This window comes from Palaemon carinicauda, chromosome 1 (genome assembly GCF_036898095.1).
Source record: "Palaemon carinicauda isolate YSFRI2023 chromosome 1, ASM3689809v2, whole genome shotgun sequence".
Lineage (NCBI taxonomy): Eukaryota > Metazoa > Arthropoda > Malacostraca > Decapoda > Palaemonidae > Palaemon > Palaemon carinicauda.
Genome location: NC_090725.1, coordinates 120,625,912 through 120,645,883, shown reverse-complemented (window position 1 = coordinate 120,645,883; position 19,972 = coordinate 120,625,912). Strand labels below are relative to the sequence as shown.

The 19,972-nt window shown below is 49.2% G+C and overlaps 1 protein-coding gene across 1 annotated transcript in view; it reads right to left on the bottom strand.

The window, feature by feature from the left end:
• Positions 1 to 19,972, bottom strand: part of LOC137651331 (intraflagellar transport protein 88 homolog) — a 361,406-nt gene that overhangs the window by 316,348 nt on the left and 25,086 nt on the right. Inside the window, exon 2 of the mRNA XM_068384619.1 lies at positions 2,557 to 2,792. Coding sequence (XP_068240720.1) covers positions 2,557 to 2,703 — 147 coding nt within the window. The 5' untranslated portion in view covers positions 2,704 to 2,792. The remainder of the gene's footprint in view (positions 1 to 2,556; positions 2,793 to 19,972) is intronic.

Below are 19,972 nucleotides of genomic sequence, written 5' to 3'. Positions count from 1 at the left end.
CTCCCACATTCCCTACGCTGAGAATCCAAGTTCCCCGTAGGAAAGGAGGAACAGCGAAGATAATAGATGAATGAAGAAAGTCCAGCGATGACGATCCCCACAGCGACCGAGTTAACGGAAAAGCCGAAGGAAAACCGATGGACCAAGAGGGAGAGGCCACACCCCACAACGGAACCGAGGTGGCCTAGCACTAAGCCGGTGACGTTGTCGTACACTACACACACAGCACAAACACTGAAACGATAACTTACTACATTTCTATACACAAATATATACATAAACATAAAGAATGTTTATATATATATCACAAGTATAAGAAAAAGTAAGAAAAAGACAAAAAGCATTAATGGCTGTCAAAGAGGCGAGGGTGAAAGCGGATACGTACGATCACTACCCGAGCCAAAGTAAAAGTGAGCTTACCACACTGGTGTGTGAGGGGGGAGGGTAGCTAACTACCCTCCCTAACCCCCCGCTAACTCGCAGTGGGGTAGTAAACCCTCGTTAAAATTTTAATGGCTCGTCCTTTCAGCTACGCCGAAAGTAATACCCACTTTAAATAGCGTGGTTTGTATTCCAGTTACGGAACAAATATCTCTCAAGCAGATGATACTGTGAGATACATTTTTTAATTTTTAAATAAACCTAAATGCATGCATATTTCCAAATATTTTTGGATGTAGACCTCCAATTGAACAATATTATTGCTTACTCATAGTGAGAAGACAAAGTTATAAGATGTATTGTATAGAGAGAATTACTTTACTTGTGTGCTATACTGTACAAGTCCTGAATGGGCAAGCGAGATATTAAGCACTTAGGATGGTGAGCGCGTTGAACACCAGCTACTGTTGGCCAGTGTTATGTTAGGCGCATTTGACAGGGGGGTATAGCGCATAGCTGCAAATGTACACTGAACTCCCTCAATAGTTCATTTTGCTCCGAGCTTTTCGACCCTAACCTCGCTGGGCGAGAGTTTAAGCACACTAGCACATTAAGTTTACCATTCTCTTTTCAAAGAACAGAAGTTTCTCCCTCTTAAGAGTTTGAAACTATAAGGCCAGGTCCTGAAGGTCCTGGCCTTATAAAGCTCCAAGAACTTTGATGTGCCCCAAGGGGCATGATGTAGTTCATAACTATGCAGAGTCATAGTCTAGGGGTGGTTTCTTCCTTGTAAGAGGTTGAAAACATGAGGCACAGATCTCAGAGGACATGCCATTATAAAGCACTGTTTGGCCCATGAAGCATAAAGTAAGCCATCACTCCGACGAGTTATAGCTTACGATAGGTTTTCTCCTTGCAAGAGGTTAAAACCATCAGGCACAGATCCCGAAAGTCTTGGCCTCACAAAGGTCCATGAGCTTTTTTGTCCTAAACAGGCACAATGTAAGTAATATCTCTGGGGAGTTATAGCATACTAGTGGTCTCTGCGTCGTAGGAGGTAGAAACCATGAGGCACAGCTCGCGAATGGTCTAGCCTACTAAAGCTCCAAGAACTTTGTTGAACCCAACACACACGATGTCAGTAATAACCACAGAGTTTTAGCCTACAAGACTCATCGATGAGAGAGACGGCAACCACAAATAGTCGGCAAGCATCACCATCTATGCTAAGACCTCAAAGGGAATTTGCTCACGAGACTTCGTTTGTACCGTGAGGGTACAACAGCGAAAAGTAGGCACTACAAGCAGTCACCTAACATCGTCAAGCTCCGAAGAGCTTTACGGGAAATGAACAAATTCAATCCTGCCAGAGGAATCCTCCAGAATGAAAACAATCAGGTGAAGACTGCTTCTTCTGCAGGTGGAAAAGGCGATTAACCTCTGTTTCCGCTGTCAGCATTTCTCCCCGTAAGTGGGGAGATTGCTGGACAGCGGTTGGTGAAAGTAACTCTCTCTCGGAAGGGAAAATCGTCAACACCTGGTGAAGATTAACTCTTCCTTGGAAGAAGAAGTTGTCTAACACCTGGAACTGGGACTCCAGACAGCGCTCTATGCTTCCCATCAACGAGCAGAGCTAAAGTAGAAGGTCGGTATCAAGTGTTGCCTGTGAAATGAAGCTAAACCTAGTTTCTGGATTCCCTTCAAAGGAATTCCCCCCACCCCGACTGGAAGCCCCGCAGGAACTAAGTCTGCCTCTGCACTCATTCCTACGCCAAAGCTATAGGAACGAAGGTGAGCAGAATACGGATATCATTCTGTATTGAAGAAAAAGGAAAATTTAAAAATTCTTGGCCATCTGGTTTTTATTATGGTTGTTAAACTTAATAAATCGGAGGAGAATCAACAATATCCACTCTCCTCAGGGCTGAAATAAAAAGTGACTTGTGTTAGCTACTGTAAGTGTGAGCAAGGTGGTTGGCCTACCTACCGCTAGCCCCCGCTAACCTAGCGGCGGGGAGTAGCACATTGCTAAAAGTTTTATGGGTAGTTTCAACTGTAGCCGAAATATATCTCCATAGTAGAGCTAAAAGGTTTGTATTTGGTGCTAGAACAAATAAACAATTATATAATATACAGTATACTGTAGTAGTTCAATAACAAAAATCCCAATCTTACCGGTGGTCTTCGCCCATAACTGGTTCGTACCGCTTCTTGAAAACCTTGATCAGCATCTAATTCCCGAGTGTCTAGTGCTGGATGGACTGCATCAAATCCAGAATAGAGGTCATCATCATCATCTACACCAAATCTTAACGTATCCATTGTAAGAACTCAGACGACGGTTTTATAGCAAAACTAGTAGAACCTCTAAATTAATAATATCCACCAAAGTACACAGTAGTTGTATGTTTCTGAAAGTTTAAAAGGAAAACATTCATCTTTAGCCATTAAATAACAAACTGCTGTATAAATCAATCCCTACAATCTTACAGTATTTTCCTTTTATCTATTAGAGTACAATAAGTACAGTATAGTATATATTAGAATATTAATATAACCACACAGTTTAAATAACTTTAAAAGCCACTTCCTAATACAGTAATGAAAAGTAATTTCCAACCATATAAATACACAGGAAAAGGTTAACAGAAAAATATTTAATTTTGTCCCTTTTAATACTAAAATAAAGGTAATCTTATAATTCAAGACAACAAATACAGTGCAGCAAATTGTATTTGCCTAAATATACAAACTCAAAGTTTAGCAAACAGGAGTATTCTTAACAAGGTAATTACGGGGGAAGCAATTTTTTGTTGGGGGAAGTGTATAGGAACAAATGTAAGGACAATTAAATTCACAATGTTACCATGTCAGTTAGTATAGTCAGTCACTTCAACCTAGGACTGGGCTGGAGTATGGCTTTCCACATTTTACCACACTCTCTAGATAACAGTCATGTTAAATTAGATAATTTCAATAAAATATTTCAGGTTTGTATATCTTCAAATATTTTACTTTGCATTAAAATTTTTCTATTTATTATTATTATTATTATTATTATTATTATTATTATTATTATTATTATTATTATTATTATTATTATTACTATTATCACAAGCTAAGCTACAACCCTAGTTGGAAAAGCAGGATGCTATAAGTATAAGGGCTCCAAAAAGGGAAAATAGTCCAGTGAAGAAAAGAAATAAAGAAATAAACTACAAGAGAAGTAATAAACTAAAATAAAATATTTTAGGAACAATAATATAATTAAAATAGATCTTTCACATATAAACTATAAAAACTTAGAAAAATCAAGTGGAAGAGAAATGACAGAATAGTATGCTCACCCTCAAGCAAGAGAACTCTACCCAAAGACATTGGAAGACCATGGTGCAGAGGTTATGGCATTACCCAAGACTAAAGAGTTTTGGTTTGATTTTGGAGTGTCTTTCTCCTGGAAGAGCTGCTTACCATAGTTAAAGTCTCTTCTACCCTTACCAAGAGGAAAGTAACCACTGAACAATTAAAGTCCAATTGTTAACTCTTTGAGCAAAGAATAATTGTTTGGTAATCTCAGTGTTGTCAGGTGTATGAGGACAGAGGGGAATGTGGGAAGAACATGCTAGATTTTTCGGTGTATGTGTAGGCAAAGGAAAAATTAGCATAACCTGAGAGAGGGATTCAATACACTATTGTTTTCCAGTCAATGACCCAATAACTCTCTAGTGGTAGTATCTCAACTGGTAGATAGTGGCCTGGCCAACAATAAATCCAATCGTTCCTTTAGTGGGAGCTAATGTCCCATTCAAGGTGTTTAACAATTTGCCACCCAAATTTTCACTCTTCCTGTCTTAGATAAGCATGACAGGAGGGATGACCCCAGCAATTTCCTAAACAGCCAGGAACCCACAGATGTGTAATTCACCCTTCTTGAACATGGTCTGGCACTCCACCTGCATCTCAGGCATCCCCCAACAGTGGAACTGTGGGGGGAATGGCCCCATCAAACAGCCCTCCCTCCCCTTCTTCGAGGCTTTTTGCCCTGAAATGGTTAATCTTCTTGACACTGAACTGCCTAGAAGGATGCCTGGATGTCTTATGCACTTATTTGTGAGCAGAAGATTTTGGCGTAACAGGTGCAGAAGAGGAGGCCCGGGATGTTACTGCCCTGTGGAGAAGAGTCTTGCCACACTTTCCTCCATTTCTCTGCAACAATAGGGAATAAAGATTGGGTAGAAATAGAAGAGTTACAGAGTTGGAGGACCTCCCTTTTTGGTAATTGCTTCTGGAACTTGGAGACGATGGTGTCTCTCCTCATCAAGACCCAGTTGGCCCACTGGTTGGCAGCATTATGAGCCAAGAACTCTATAGCCCAGCCCTGGCTCTAGAAAGGACATGTTCTTGAAGATCTTACATTTTTCAGGGTCTGACAAGTCCTCTGTGTTAGCCAGATAACCAACCATCCCAGACCAGTGGTCCACCCAAGAAGAGGCTTGAAGGGTTACCTTCACCAAATTCTCCATGTTCAAGGTGTCAGCACCTGAAAACACCACTGGTTGTGCCATTACCTTCTCTACTGACAAGCCCTGAGCCAAGGCCATCACTGCAAGGATGTTGTATCATAGTACTCCCTCTGCCTTATGAATGGGGGAGAAAGTAACCTGGACAAATTGCCAACCCTAAGAGAGCCTTTTCTCCTAGATATTTGTGAGTTCACCTTCCCGATGGACCCAGACACCAATTTAGACCAAGGAATGCCGCACCTCTACCTTCTGGAGGGGAGTACTTGGTTTCCCAAGTCCACTGACTGTCCCCATGCAACACAGGATCTGAAGGAAGATGGAATTCGACTCACCCTGCTCAGTGACCTGAGAATTAGGGATGCCTGGTGCTGACAGCATGCCTACTGAACAGTCAGATTTGTAGTCCAAATCTACATCCATCTCCCAGCTCATTTCCAGCTGAGCCTGAGGTTGGTCAAAATCGGTATCGGGCACCTCAGTCGGGGAGCAAGGGCTCAGAGGAGCCTCCTGATCTGTAGGAGCCAACATAGCAGCAGGTACCTGCTTTGCCATCAACAAGTGTTGATGGCCAGTTCTCCAGGAGAGAACTCAAGTCGTTTCGACCCTGGGATTTGCCTATGAAGGAAGCTAAGATACTGGTGGCCTCCTTCTAAGAAGTTTTAGGAGCTGAGAAATCTCTTGAGACTGCAAAGTCTATGAGGGCTCTGCAGAGGCAACAGAGGGCCCTGGGTGCAGAACAGAAGAGGCAGAATAGTCTGTCTCAATGAGCGACAACCTTTAAGAGTCAACCAAAGACTCGTTCCCCTACTAGTCCTAGGGTGAAATGTGTCTCCTGGAGGCTGAGTAACCTGCAGAGGCTGAAAGACCAAAGGGAGCACAAGTGGTGGTACAAGTGTTGGTGGCTGTCGTGCATCTGAGTCTGGGGTCGGCTGCAGTGGACAAGGCTGCTTGAACAATCTTCTGTACCTAAGTCGCGTCATGATTCCACAACATTGCAGCAGACTGAGTGTGTGATGGAGTTTGCCCAGTGAAAGAATCCTTGCTATCCTCACCCCCTCCAGGGCATTTCAGCAGAAAACCCGGCAGATGCGAGTAGTTGTTCTTACTTGAGCGAACATGTGGCTTATATCAACCTTAAAAGGGGACATGCACTCAACAGGATGTGAGCGAAGCATTGTTAGTTGTGCAGGAAGAGCTGAAGGGTGGCAAACATTTCTTCCCAACCAACCTGGCGAGTCTCTGCAGGAGAAGTCACCTTGAGCGCAAGCTCAGTGGACTGCGCACAAGCTTGACTTGCTGGGATTCATGAAGCTGCAGTGGCAAAATGGGGTGCCCACTGGGCTACAAGAGGATCGCGTGAACGATCAGCTGCTTGCTCTGAAGAGTTCAAGCATGTCGACGACAGATCGCGAACACCCTTACGAGCAACTTGAGGGAGATCCCCTACAGAAGGATAACCGCTCACGTCTGCAGAATTGTCCGCCAAAAACTGGGGGGGGGGGCATGTTCCCAGGGTTAGTACTCTTACAAGCGCCAACCTGCAGAGCCTCAAGTGGAGGAGGAACTGCGGAGGATGTCAAGACCAAGACCTAACAGAAGGGACTCACTTCTATCAGTTCAAAAAGGGGAAAGGGCCAAGGCGAACTCCAGCAGGAACAGGTGTGAGCACCTGCTCTGCCTCTTTGTCTCAACACCTCCAGGAGCTTGTCCTTCGAAGAGTAACCCAAAAATCCCAAAGACGTCCACATCAGAAACAAGGCGTCGAGAGAGGCCTCCCTCTGGATAGAAGATGCCGCTACTTCACAAGAGAAAGCAACAGGGACTTCCTTACCCAAAGGTTACCCAGGGGTCAGACAGTCATCACCTACCCAATCGTCCTTTGGAGGAGACCAAACGGTCAGAGGAAGGTGAGTTCCAGGTGAGGAAGAAGACTGTAGGAACTTCTTAGACCTTGAGGCAGAGCTTGGGGCAAAGAATCCGTTTCGACTGCTTCCTCTCTCTGAAACAGGGATCCCCAGTGGGTCCTCATGCAGGTATCTCCTCTAAAAAAGTGCTGTGCCTTCCTCCTATTGCATCTTCTGGTGTCCAAACTGATGAAGACAAAATGCTGGTTGACATACCTGGAGTCGATTTCCAGATCTGGTCTGGAAAATCAGGGCTCAGGTGCTAGAGATGCAATAACAGATAGACGCTTGATACACTTAGAAGACTCGCAAGACGTGAGGCTCTGTGATGGGTAACTTCTTCCGAAGGTGAGAGATCCAACAAAGTATATCCACGAGAAAGGTGCGTATGTCCTGGGGCAAATGACAAATTCGGAGATAATTTGTATTTTTCCTAACCATACAAACCTTAGCTATTTACATTGGGTTTACTTTCGGCGTAGCTGAAATTGACGAGCCAATAGATTTTAACGAGGATTAACTACCCCCGCGCTAGTTAGCGGGGGTATGGGAAGGGGTAGCTTGCTACCCCCCCCCCCCAACACACCGGTGATTTGCTTCACTTCACTTAGAGGTAGGACTTGACTTGGGGGACAGGGCTGGCGGGCAAATATGTGTAAATAGCTAAGGTTTGTATGGTTATGAAAAATACAAATTATCTCCGAATTTGTAATTTGTTCCGTAACCGAAATACAAACCACGCTATTTACATTGGGTGACTTACCCCTTAGGAAGGGTGGAAAGTCCCCAGCCTTACTGACTTTGGCTTTTTACCCGGGGACTCCGACTCCAAGTGAGTAGCACTCGAGAAAAGGAGTCCCTGCACCTCACAAGTTCCTCGCTACGCAAGGAACATGTGGCCTACATAAGTTGTGTGTGGAGGAAAGAGCGTGACTCGTCCTATGAAGTTGACCTTGAGACCTTTTGATAGGAATCCAGGATAGGACGTTCCCAATACTACCTTGTCAGGGTATGGGGAACGCGACAGTATTAAGCTTAATACTAGGAGCACAAGGAAGCATGGTTTACCTGCAGAGGTTGAGGTCAGCTATGCGGAGACCAGGATGCTGCTTCCCCAAGAGAGGGGAGGATGAAGAAAGAAGTAAGGGCCAGACATACTCTTTCATTCACGCAGACTAAAACCGGGTAACAACGCCCTCAACCTACTGCTACTTGTCCATAAAGGAGCCTGAGGCTAGACCAGCTGTTGTGCAGCCACCACAGGGCCGATAGAAAACGTATCGAGGCTCCTGTGGGTCACGTCCTGCAGGTAGTGGGCTGTGAAGGTCGTCCGACGTCTCCAGACCCCAGCTTGAAGTACCTGCGTCAAAGAGAAGTTTCTCTTGAAGGCCAGGGACGTAGCGATGCCCCTGATGTCGTGTGCCCAAGGGCGACGTGACGGAGGAGGGTCCGGATTCAAGGCGTGATGGATAACCCTTTGAATCCAAGCCGAGATGGTGTTCTTGGTGACCCTCCTCTTCGTCCTGCCTGTGCTAACAAACAATACTTGCACCTGAGGACGAACTGCAGCTGTTCTCTTCAAGTAACACCTCAGACTCCTCACTGGACATAATAGCAGCTGGTCTGGGTCGCTTGTTACAGAACGGAGACTCGCGACCCTAAAAGAGTCGAACCGTGGGTCCGGCACTCCAGGGTTCTGAGTCTTGGCAACAAACTCAGGGACGAACCTGAACATTACCTCACCCCATCCCCTTGAATGGGCGACGTCGTACAAGAGACCATGAAGTTCACTAACTCGTTTGGCAGAAGCCAAAGCGAGCAGGAAAGCCGTCTTCCAAGACAGGTGGCGATCAGAGGCCTAGCGTAATGGTTCGAAGGGAGGTCTCTTAAGAGCCCTGAGAACCCGAACCACGTTCCAAGGAGGAGGTTTCACTTCCGACTGAGGGCAGGTAAGCTCATAGCTACGTATGAGTAGAGAGAGTTTCAGCGAGGAAGAAATGTCCACTCCTTTCAGCCTAAAAGCCAAGCTTAAGGCTGAGCGATAGCCTTTCACCGCTGAGACCGAAAGGCGCATTTCCTCCCGCAAATAAACGAGAAACTCCGCTATTGCTGGAATAGTGGCATCAAGTGGAGAGATACCCCTCCCACGACACCAACCACAGAAGACTCCAATTCGCCTGGTAGACTCCCTCAGAGGACTTTCGCAGGTGCCGAGACATTCTCTCTGCAACCTGTTGCGAAAAGCCTCTCTCCGTGAGGAGACGCTGGACAGTCTCCAGGCGTGAAGCCGAAGCGAGGCTACGGCTTTGTGGAAGATGTTGCAATGTGGTTGTCTGAGTAGCTCGTGTCGTGGAGGAAGTTCTCTCGGGAGCTCCGTCAGGAGCTGCAGAAGGTCCGGGAACCATTCCGCGTGATGCCATAGCAGAGCTATCAGAGTCATCGAACAGTTGACAGATAGTCTGGTCCTGTTGAGCACCCTTCTCATCAGACAGAACGGTGGGAAGGCGTACACGTTGATGTTGTCCCACCGTTGTTGGAAAGCATCTTGCCAGAGTTCCTTGGGGTCCGGGACTGGGGAGCAGTACAGGGGCAGTTTGAAATTCAAAGCTGTCGCGAACAGATCCACGGTCGGGGAACCCCACAAAGTCAGGACTTTGTTGGCTATCTGAAGATCCAAAGACCACTCGGTACTCACTATCTGCGAAGCCCTGCTCCAACTGTCGGCGAGCACATTCCTCTTGCCAGGAATGAAGCGAGCTGATAGTGTTATCGAGTGGACTTCGGTCCACCTCAGAATCTCTACCGCAAGATGGGATAGCTGCTGCGAAAAAGTACCTCCCTGCTTGTTGATATAAGCCACTACCATGGTGTTGTCGCTCATCACCACCACGGAGTGACCCGCCAGGGTCCGTTGGAACTGTTGAAGAGCCAGGAAAACGGCCTTCATTTCTAGCAGGTTGATGTGCAGGTACTTTTCTGATTCTGACCAAAGGCCTGAGGTCCTCTGGTTCAGAATGTGCGGCCCCCACCCTTCTTTTGACGCGTCCGAAAACAGTGTCAATTCCGGGGGGAGGACGAGAAGATCCACTCCCTTTCACAGGTTCTCGTCGACCAACCACCACCGCAGGTCCGCCTGTTCCAAAGGTCCTATCGGGACCAGGAAGTCCGGGGAATCGGATCCTTGATTCCACCGGGACTTGAGCCGCAACTGCAGGGATCTCATCCTGAGACGGCCGTTTGGAACCAGACGAGCCAGGGAGGACAGGTGACCTAAGAGACGCAACCACGATTGGGCAGGAAGCTCTTCTCGCCTGAGGAAGGGTTCCGCCACCCTCCTCAGCCTTGCTATCCTGTCGTCTGATGGAAAGGCTTTGTGGAGATTGGTGTCTAACAACATGCCTAGATAAACCAGTCGTTGGGACGGCTGCAGAGAGGACTTCTCGAGATTTACCACGATCCTCAGATCCTGGCAAAGTCCCAGAAGCCTGTCTCGGTGTCGAAGAAGGGTCGACTCTGAGTCTGCTAGGATCAGCCAGTCGTCCAGATAACAGAGGAGACGGATGCCGTTCCTGTGCGCCCAAGACGAAATCAGGGTGAATACTCTGGTGAACACCTGAGGTGCTGTGGAGAGACCGAAGCACAGCACCTTGAACTGGTAGGTCTTGCTGTCTAAGCTGAATCTCAAGGACTTCCTGGAAGACGGATGGATTGGGATCTGGAAGTACACGTCCTTTAGATCCAGTGTGCACACGAAGTCTTGTGGTCTCACCGCAAGTCTGACCATGTCCGCTGTCTCCATGTTGAACGGAGTTTGCTTGACAAACTTGTTCAGAGCTGAGAGGTCGATGACGGGTCTCAAGCCTCCAGACGCTTTCTTTACAAGAAAGAGTTGACTGAAGAAGCCTGGGGAGCCGTCGACGACCTCCTGGAGAGCATCCTTCTTGAGCATGGTCTCGATTTCCGCCTTAAGGGCTAGCCCCTTTACCGATCCCATGGCATAGGAGCTCAACGACACTGGATTCGCTGTCAGGGGAGGTTGAGATGTCGTGAATGGGACGCAATACCCTTGGCCGATCACGGAGACCGTCCAAGCATCGGCCCCATGTTGCTGCCACCTGTGCACGCAACTTTGAAGGCATCCCCCCACAGGTGGACACGCAGGGGGACTGCCACTCCTAGCGTTTGCGGCCGCGGCCGCTCCCTCTAGGAGTCTTGCCTCCCCTGGAGGACTTACCGCCCCTCTTGTCCTTGGCAGGAAAGGGCTGGGGCTTAGACACCACTTTCTTAGCTGCCGGCGCCTGCTTCGGTGTCAAGCGAGGCTGCTGCTGATGTTGCTGCGGATCTGGAGGCTTGTAGGGCCAAGATGCAAGGGCCCTTTGGAGGAGGGAGTCCTGGCTAGACTTCCTCCACCTCTCAGCTGTTCGTTCCATGTCTTGGGGCTCAAACAAATTCCCCCCAAGGAGGGAGGCGTGTCTGAGCCTGCAGACATCCACGGCGGGGACCTTCGGATGGATCTTCTCAGTCACCGCATCACGACGCTTCAGCACCGAGTTGGCCCACAGGTTGGTAACCTGATGTGCCAGGAACTCGATGGAGCGAGTGCCCGAGAGGAGAAAGGTCTCCAGGGCCTTCCTATTGCTCTCTTTAGACAGATCATCGGAGCGCAATAGGATGCCCAGAGAACCTAGCCAGACATCCAGCCACGAAGTGGCCTGCATGGCACACTTCGCGACCTTCTCATGGCTTGGGATCTCCGACGCCGAGAACGTCACCTGCCGGGCGGAGAGCTTCTCAAGAGGAACTCCCCTAGTAAGCTCTTCTACCAAATGGTGGAGGGGAAGAGCGAGGCTAGACTCCCCCATGATCTCAAAATACCTCCTCTGCTGGAGACGAGGAGGTGGGAAGAGTTTGTTCCCGGCAGAGGAACGACTGGAGGAAGCGAGTACTGCGAGCTGAGCGTTGGCCCTGGCTCTGGCACTCTTTAGCCCCTGGGACCAGGGCAGAGCCGCGCTGGCCTTTGGGGGCTTCTGAGTTCCATAAACCTGATCCAGGACCGTGTCCTTGCCTTCACGGGGGGCGATCACAGGGTCCATGAACCCGTTGAGCTGTCTCATCAGGCCCAAGACCTGCCAGAAGGCATGCTCAGACTCTTGCTGCTCTCCTCCCTGCGGACTGGCAGCTAAGTCTCCTGTCCCCGGAAGCTCTTCCTGGGGAGACACGTGGACGTTCTCCCGGGGTCTGGCTGGTTCCTGACGAATACGTGAAGAAGACTTCGGCAACGTCTTGGAGTCCTTGGGTTCCCTCCTGGGCGGGATACAAGACTCCAGCAAAGAGGTCTGGTAGGCACCTTCCGCGCGAGACGATTCTCCTCCACGAGGAGGTGACTCCCCCCTTGGTGCCGAGGGGGAGACCGCCGCCTCACTGGACTCTCCCGAGTCTTGTCTACGGGAGAAGGAGAAAACGACTGCGAAGGGGACGGGGCCTTCCTGACGGACCTCTTAGGTACCAACTTCTCCCTGGGAGAAGTCACCACGAAATCCACTCCTCTCCTTCTCTTCAGCGGGGGCGAGGCCATCGCTGGCTTGTGTCCTAGATCGGCGAGTGCCGGCTTCATAGCCTTCACTAACGCCCGCATCAGAGGACCGAACCAGGACTGCCGAGACACGGACACAGAGTCCGAAATTCCCGCTGGAGGGAAGGGGATCGGGCGATCCTTCGGAGTGGACACCACTGGACCTGCCTGCAAAAAAGAAGGGGAAGAAAGTTGCCTTGACCTCTCCGAAGGTCCTTCCTTGTCCTGCAAAAGAGATCTGCGCTTAGGCGTAGGCGATCCCGACTGCGACCTGGCGACACGCGTCCCTGCTGCTGCCGCGAGCTGCGGAACCTGACACGAACGGGGGTCGTGCTGACGCTCGCGTGAGGGTGATACAAAAGAGTCGCGCGCGAGGGGCTGTTGGAGTGCGGGCGCGCAATCGCGCGGAGACAAACGAGTGCGGGGGCGATCGCGCGCGGGCGAACGGGCGCGTAGGCGAGTGAGCGTGTGGGCGAGCGGGCGCGTGGGCGAGCGGGCGCGTGGGCGAGCGGGCGCGTGGGCGAGCGGGCGCGTGGGCGTGTGGGCGAGCGGGCGCGTGGGCGAGCGAGGGCGCTGGCGAGTGAACGCGCTCAGGAGACCGCTGAGGGCCAGGGGACCGATAGTGTCCTGGAGACCTGTGACGCGTGGGCGAGTGATGGCGAGTCGGCGATCGATGGCGCGTTGGCGAACGCTGGCGCGCAGGCGAGCGATGGCGCGTTGGCGCGTGGGGCGAGCGATGGCGCGTAGAACGCGCAGGCGAGCGACCGCGCGTGGACGAGCTGATCACAGGGGACCTATGTTTCTCCGGATCTGCTGGGCGCTGACGCGTAGGAGAGCGCTTGCGCGCAGGCAATGGATCACGAGGGGATCTGGAAATCGCCGGCGCTCAGGGGAACGCTGACGCGCTGGTGATCGTTGACGCTGTGCAGGAGCTATCGGCGAGACGCGCAAAGGCGAACGCTCGCGAGTGGGCTCAGGAAGAGGAGGCGCGTGGGCGTGCAGGAACTCTAGATGTACGCGCAGGAGACCGCGCGCGTTGCTGCGCAGGAGAAAGCTGATGAGCAGGATCGTGCTGACGAGCAGGATCGCGAGGGCGAGGAGAAGTTGAGTCCTTGCCCATGTCCTGAACCGGAGTTCTAGGGCGTGTGGGTGAGCGTGGGTGCACAGGGCGCGTGTCAGGAACTGGAAGCGCAGGTGCGCGTTAACGAGCAGGAGATCTAGTGCGCTCAGGAGACCGTTGGCGCGCTGGGCGCGCAGCAGGAACAGGAGGATGTTCGTTGTCCTTAGGAGAGCACTGGCGAGCAGTAGGGCGTTGATCATCAGAAGAGCGCTGGCGAACAGCAGAGCACTGGCGATCAAGAGAGCGCTGACGAGCAGGAGAGCGTTGATGTGCTACTACGCGTGAACGCGCAGAAGGGCGCGCAGGGGAACCCTGACGCGCAAGGGAAGTGCCCACACCGTGGGCGACATCCCTTTGCCCCGAAGGGACCGGTGCCAGTCGGCTGACGAGATCAGAAGACTGCTGGCCGTCTGCACAGGAAGTAGAAGGTCTAGAAAGCGTGGGAGAACGTGAACGATCCCCGGAGGGGTCTAAGGACGCGGCTGCTACAGACTGCTTCTGGCGAGGAGAGTCCCCATCGGAGGACGGAGGAGGAGAAGACTCGAAAAGGCGCCTCTTGACACCCTTATAGGGAGACGGGAGGCCCTTGCGGCGAAGCGGACGATGAGCCTTACGGCGAAGGCAGCCACGAGGGAGGTCGTCAGGATCATCAGTCCTCCGAAGAGGAGTCTCAGTCAGAGTGCTCCCCCAAGGGGGAGACTTAGCCGCAGGAGAGCCCGTAGGACCCCCTTCCCCCTCCGAAGGATGTACAGAAGGAGGAGCTGCAGAGGTTTGACCAGACTCGTCGGAAGCCTCTGCCACCACGACGTCGACGATAGACAGAGGATCTACCTCTGCTATCACCGGCGACTGCTTGACAGTGGCCCCCAACTGAATAAGGTCAAACAGGGCTTCCTTGGAGGGCAGGCCCTTAAGCCCCAAGGAACCCCAAAGCTGAAAAAGATCATCATTAGACATGGAGTTATTATCAAAATTCTCCCCCGGAGGAGGAGGGGGAACCGCCCCGCTATGGGAGGCGACGCCCTCTCCCGCACCCCGAGGTCGGGAAACAGAACTAAGGCCTGCGCTCCCACTCGGCGGCCTCTCACTAGGAGCCGGATGAGGGGGAGCTTCGGAGGAGGTTTGGGCGGCGGAAGAAGAGTCCCGAGAGCCTTCCTCCTTCAAGGCAACCCTTGAAGGAGAACGGTCTCTCTTGGACTTCTTCTTACGCCGGCGGGCAAACCTCTCCCACTGGGAGGCAGACCACTCCCTACACGTATTTTCTCTATCACACCGTCGGCCTCGACACTGCGGGAGCGGGCGAGCGGGCGCGTGGGCGAGCCAAAGGGTGTGAGGATCAGTATCCACCGCAGACATGAAGGTACCGCAAGGGCGGCCGGCGATCCCAGGACACTTGCGCATGATGAACACCAAAGGGCGAGGCCAACTTCAAACACACAGCTGAGGAAAAGCAAAGAAAAGATTAAGGCTGTCAACAACGAGGACGATAGACAGACACGTCTGCACATCGTCCGAGCCAAAAGTGAAATGAAGCAAATCACCGGTGTGTGGGGGGGGAGGGGTAGCAAGCTACCCCTTCCCCTACCCCCGCTAACTAGCGCGGGGGTAGTTAACCCTCGTTAAAATCTATTGGCTCGTCAATTTCAGCTACGCCGAAAGTAAACCCAATGTAAATAGCGTGGTTTGTATTTCGGTTACGGAACAAATTCAGGTTAGGCGAGTTTAGAAGCTGAATGTTGTAAGCCTCCCTGAGACGAGAGAGCAGCGTGTTCCAAATGGGATTTAAAAGTCCTATCCAGCAAAGATCTGTTTGATGGGTCAGGATCACTTCAGGGGCAACATGGGGAGAATGCCTATTATGTTCATGTGATGTGTGTCTGGCGCCTTCAGGCAATGTGCGCTCGGATACTCATCTGGAAGAAGAGCACACAGCGCGCATCTAGAGAATACCCGTCTAGAGGTTGCGGTGTGTTAGGATGAAGCACGTCCAGGAGTAGAACTCACAGGAGAATTGCATCTGAAGGTTGAGGAGAGCTGAGGAGAGGCATATCTAAGAGAGGTGCTGGAAGGTGAAGCAAGTGTGGATGAAGAGCATCTGGTGGTTGAGGCGTGGTGGAGTTAGGCATGTTCAGGTGAGGCGCTGGAAGGTGATATGCATCTGGAAGAGGCGTGTCTGGAGTACGAGGCACTTCAGGGTGTATCACTATCAGTTGAGGCTCGTCTGGTTGGACTGCATTTGGTTAAGGCGCATCTGTGAATCAATCCTGAAATATCCAACCGAAAATAGTGAAGAGTAGGTTCACCTGCGGGAGGCTTGCCTACAACCCCCTCCGAAGAGGAGAGTTCTAGCAGAGGTTATGTAACCCTGCGAGCTCACTCCTATGAGACAGAAAGCTTTAAAGGAGGAGAACTCTCTGAAGGGAAGGTCAGGCACCCACATAGAAGTTCTATAGGGTGAAGGGCATTTCCCTCAGAGATGACACCTGGGAGACAAATCTCCCTCTGAAGACTACGAAGGTGGCTGGGGAATGACTAGAGACACTGAAGGGCCAACATCTTCTGAAGCAGGAACCTTCTCTGGTGTCTAAATGACAGAGCCTGCTGCAACTTCTTCTCTGACGGGAACCCTGGATACCCAAGGGAGGGACACAGCAAATGTAAAGCATCACACTTCTGATAAGAGGGAGGCTCCCCCTCAGGAAGACGATGCACCATTTTGCTAGAGGAAACAGAAGGACCACCTTGCCCTAAGGTTAATGGGTCACCACTCTTGCTTGATTGGCTCTTGAAAGAAGCCAAGGGAAAAGAGGCTAAAGGAAGAGCACCGACCAAGGATTGAAGAAGGAAGTCAGGCTTTCTTATGCCTTCGAGGAAGACACCAAAAGCAAAGAATCCCCTTTAGACTTCTTCTTCCTCCTACTGCCAGCTCTCCCGACACTCATTACAGGGTAAGGGCTGGCTAAAGGAATGTCCCCTGTAAGAAGGGTGAGAAGGATGAGGATCTGTCTCTAGGGCAGTCCTAAAAGGGCCACAAGTCTTAGGTGGCACTCCAGGGCACTTCTGCATTTTGGGAGGCATCCTTCTCAAAGACCAAAGGAATCACACTTCTAAGTTGCAAACATGCTGGGAAAAGAGGAATTAATTAGAGAGAACATCTGTCCTCACTGATGACTGGTATCTAAGTGGTTTGTCCGTGAGCCAGTGAAGGGAGGGGAGCAGTTGCCTCCCCGCTACCACTAGGTAATTACCTGACGATTGTTGACACCTCGTTATAATTTTTAGCTGCTGTATTCCCAGCTTATCTGCAGATGCAACTTAATCATTTCAAAAAGTAATGAGAATTGCTTTTGTGTGAAAACACACCATTTTAATCATTACAGACCCAACAAAGCCAATAATAACAGAGTAATCGAGACTTCTGTAAATAGTGCTCAAACTGTCTTACTATCGGAGGAAAAGTTCATCAAGTCAATAAACTGTAACTAATACACTACAGAGGTTTCTTCCATTTTGCTATATAATAACTAATCAATATGCTTTAAGAAAAGGAAATTTCATCAAATCATTGCTTTGTCATTGAATGGATTTCCACACAACCCAAGTCATGAATCTGATCAACATTCAAATATGCAATTAGACACATTTGAATAACCTGCGCCTCATACCAGGTCCTAAGATAAACCGAGTCTATTGATGTATGTGCATTACCTGGTCTACTATAGAAAAAGGTCAGGTATAAAGTTCCAGTGCAATCTTTCACATGCAGTCTTTGTTGGAAAATTTCTGTACCAATAAAATGACAAATTCGTAGATAATTTGTATTTTTCCTAACTATACAAACCTTAGCTATTTAATAGGGGTATTACTTTCGGCGTAGCTGAAATGACGAGCCATTAATTTTTAACGAGGGTTTACTACCCACACCGCTAGTTAGTGGGGGTAGGGGAGGGTAGTTTGCTACCCACCCGCTCTCATACCTGTGCTTGAGCTCACTTTGCATGGAGGTAGGATTTCAAGGGGGATAGGGCTGGCGGCCAAGTTTGGTTAAATAGCTAAGGTTTGTATAGTTAGGAAAAATACAAATTATCTACGAATGTCATTTGTTCCATAACTGGAATACAAACCACGCTATTTAATAGGGGTGACTCACCCATTAGGAAGGGTGGACATCCCAGCCAGTCTGGCTTTTGGCTTTGCCTGGGGGCTCCTTATTTGAGTGTGTTAGCACTCAAATAAGGAGTCCCTGCACCTCGCTAAAACCTTGCTACGCAAGGTCTCCGGCCTATGCAAGCTGTGTGTGAAGGTATGAAGAAGTGTAACTCGTCCTAGAAAGTTGTTCTGAAGTTCTTTAGATAGAAACTTGTAGGCTAGGACTTTCCCAATACCACCTCATCAGGGTATGGGGACGTAACAGTATTAATATTAATACTAGGAACACAAGGGAGCATGGTTTGAGGTCAGCTATGCAGAGAACCCAGGATGCTGCTTTCCCCAAGGGAGGGGATGATGAAGAAAAGAATAAGGGCCAGTCAAACCTTTTCATTTATGCAGACAAAAACCGGGTAACAATGCCCTCAACCTTCTGCTACTTGTCCAATAAGTAGCTTGAGGTTTTAAAATGGAGTTTTTATGATAAAACAAACTTTTATGAATACTTACCTGGCAGTTATATATATATAGCTTAGTCTCTGACGTCCGGCAGAATTTTTCAAAATTCGCGGCAACTGCCGTGTAGTGGTTGTGAGGTTAGGTGGTTAACAGCCCTTACAGGATGGTACTTGGAATCATTCCCGTTTTCTGTTCCTCAGATCATCTTTGCCCGACCTGTCTCCTGAGGGGAGGTGGGTGGTCCTTAAAATATATATATAACTGCCAGGTAAGTATTCATAAAACTTCGTTTTATCATAAAAACTCCATTTTTATGAATAGAACTTACCTGGCAGTTATACATATATATATATATATATATATATATATATATATATATATATATATATATATATATATATATATATATATATATATATATATATATATAGCTGATTCACACATTTGGAGGAGGGTGACAGACAGTAAACATCGTTGGGAAAACAACAAAAAGTTGTAGGAGAAAACACACCTTGATTCCTTACCTGCTAAGGTAGCTGACTTCAAAGGTTCCTGCCTCTTGAGTCACTTTCCCTTAGGAGTGTCAGCTAGGAGTGGAGCTGTCATGCTGAAAATAACTCAATCGAGTCTCTCAAACGAAGTAAGACCAACAACTTGACTAAACTTCAGAACTACCTCTGCCCCTTCTTTAAAAACTGCAACCTTACTAAAACTAACCACCTAACCTTGCAGAATAGATATAAACTATCTAGCTAGACTGAGGGTACTGTACCACAAGTCAAAGTCCTCTGACAACCGTAAAAAACACCGACCCAAACACAGGTATACAAAAGCTGAGGTTGAGGGGAGGTAGTAACTCCTTTGCCTAATGCAGAAGCTGTAGCTATGTATGGGCCCAAGGTGTAACACCTTTCATAATCCACTCTTACCTCTCTGAGGTAATGAGAGGCAAACACAGAGTTGCTTCTCCAAAACGTTGCATCCATAATCTGCCTAAATGACATATTCTTACGATATGCCAGCGAAGTAGCAATAGCTCTCACTTCGTGAGCCCTTACTTTCAAAAGGCCGAAGTGCTCCTCCTCACACAAGAGATGAGCTTCTCTTATAGTTTCCCTCAGGAAGAATGACAATGCATTCTTTGAAAGGGGCTTTTGCAGATCTTTCACTGAGCACCATAAGGAATTAGATGCGCCTCTAACATTCTTAGTGTGAGATAAATACGCTCTAAGGGCTCTAACTGGACAGACGGAAGTCAATCCTTAACGCACATACTGCTCAATTCTGATTGAAGCCCACTTGTTTCTCAGTAGCGTGAACCTCGCTGGTCCTTTTAGCTGTGGCCAGAGCCATCAGGAAGAGGGTTTTCTTCGTAGCATCCCTAAGAGAAGCTTGTGAGATAGGTTCGAACTTCTTGGTGCATAGGAACTTCAGAACCACATCCAGATTCCAAACTGGGGGCCTTAACTGAGCCTGCTTAGTTGTCTCAAAAGACTTCACGAGGTCTTGCAAGTCTTTATTCTGAGACAAATCTAAGCCTCTGTGCCTACAGACAGCTGAGAGCATACTCCTATACCCTTTAATCGTGGACACAGCCAGTTTAGCATCCTGTCTGGGGGATAACAAAAAATCCGCTATTTGGCTCACAGAGGTAGTGGTTGAGGAAACTTTGTGCTGCCTACACCAAGCTCTAAAGGTTTCCCACTTAGATTGGTAGACCCTTTGTGAAGAGACCCTCCTCGCTCTGGCGATAGCTCTTGCAGCTTGCGCAGAAAAACCTCTCACTCTGACAAGCTTCTCGATAGTCTGAAGGCAGTCAGTCTTAGAGCGAGGGGGTTTTGATGGTACCCTCTCGAAGTGGGGC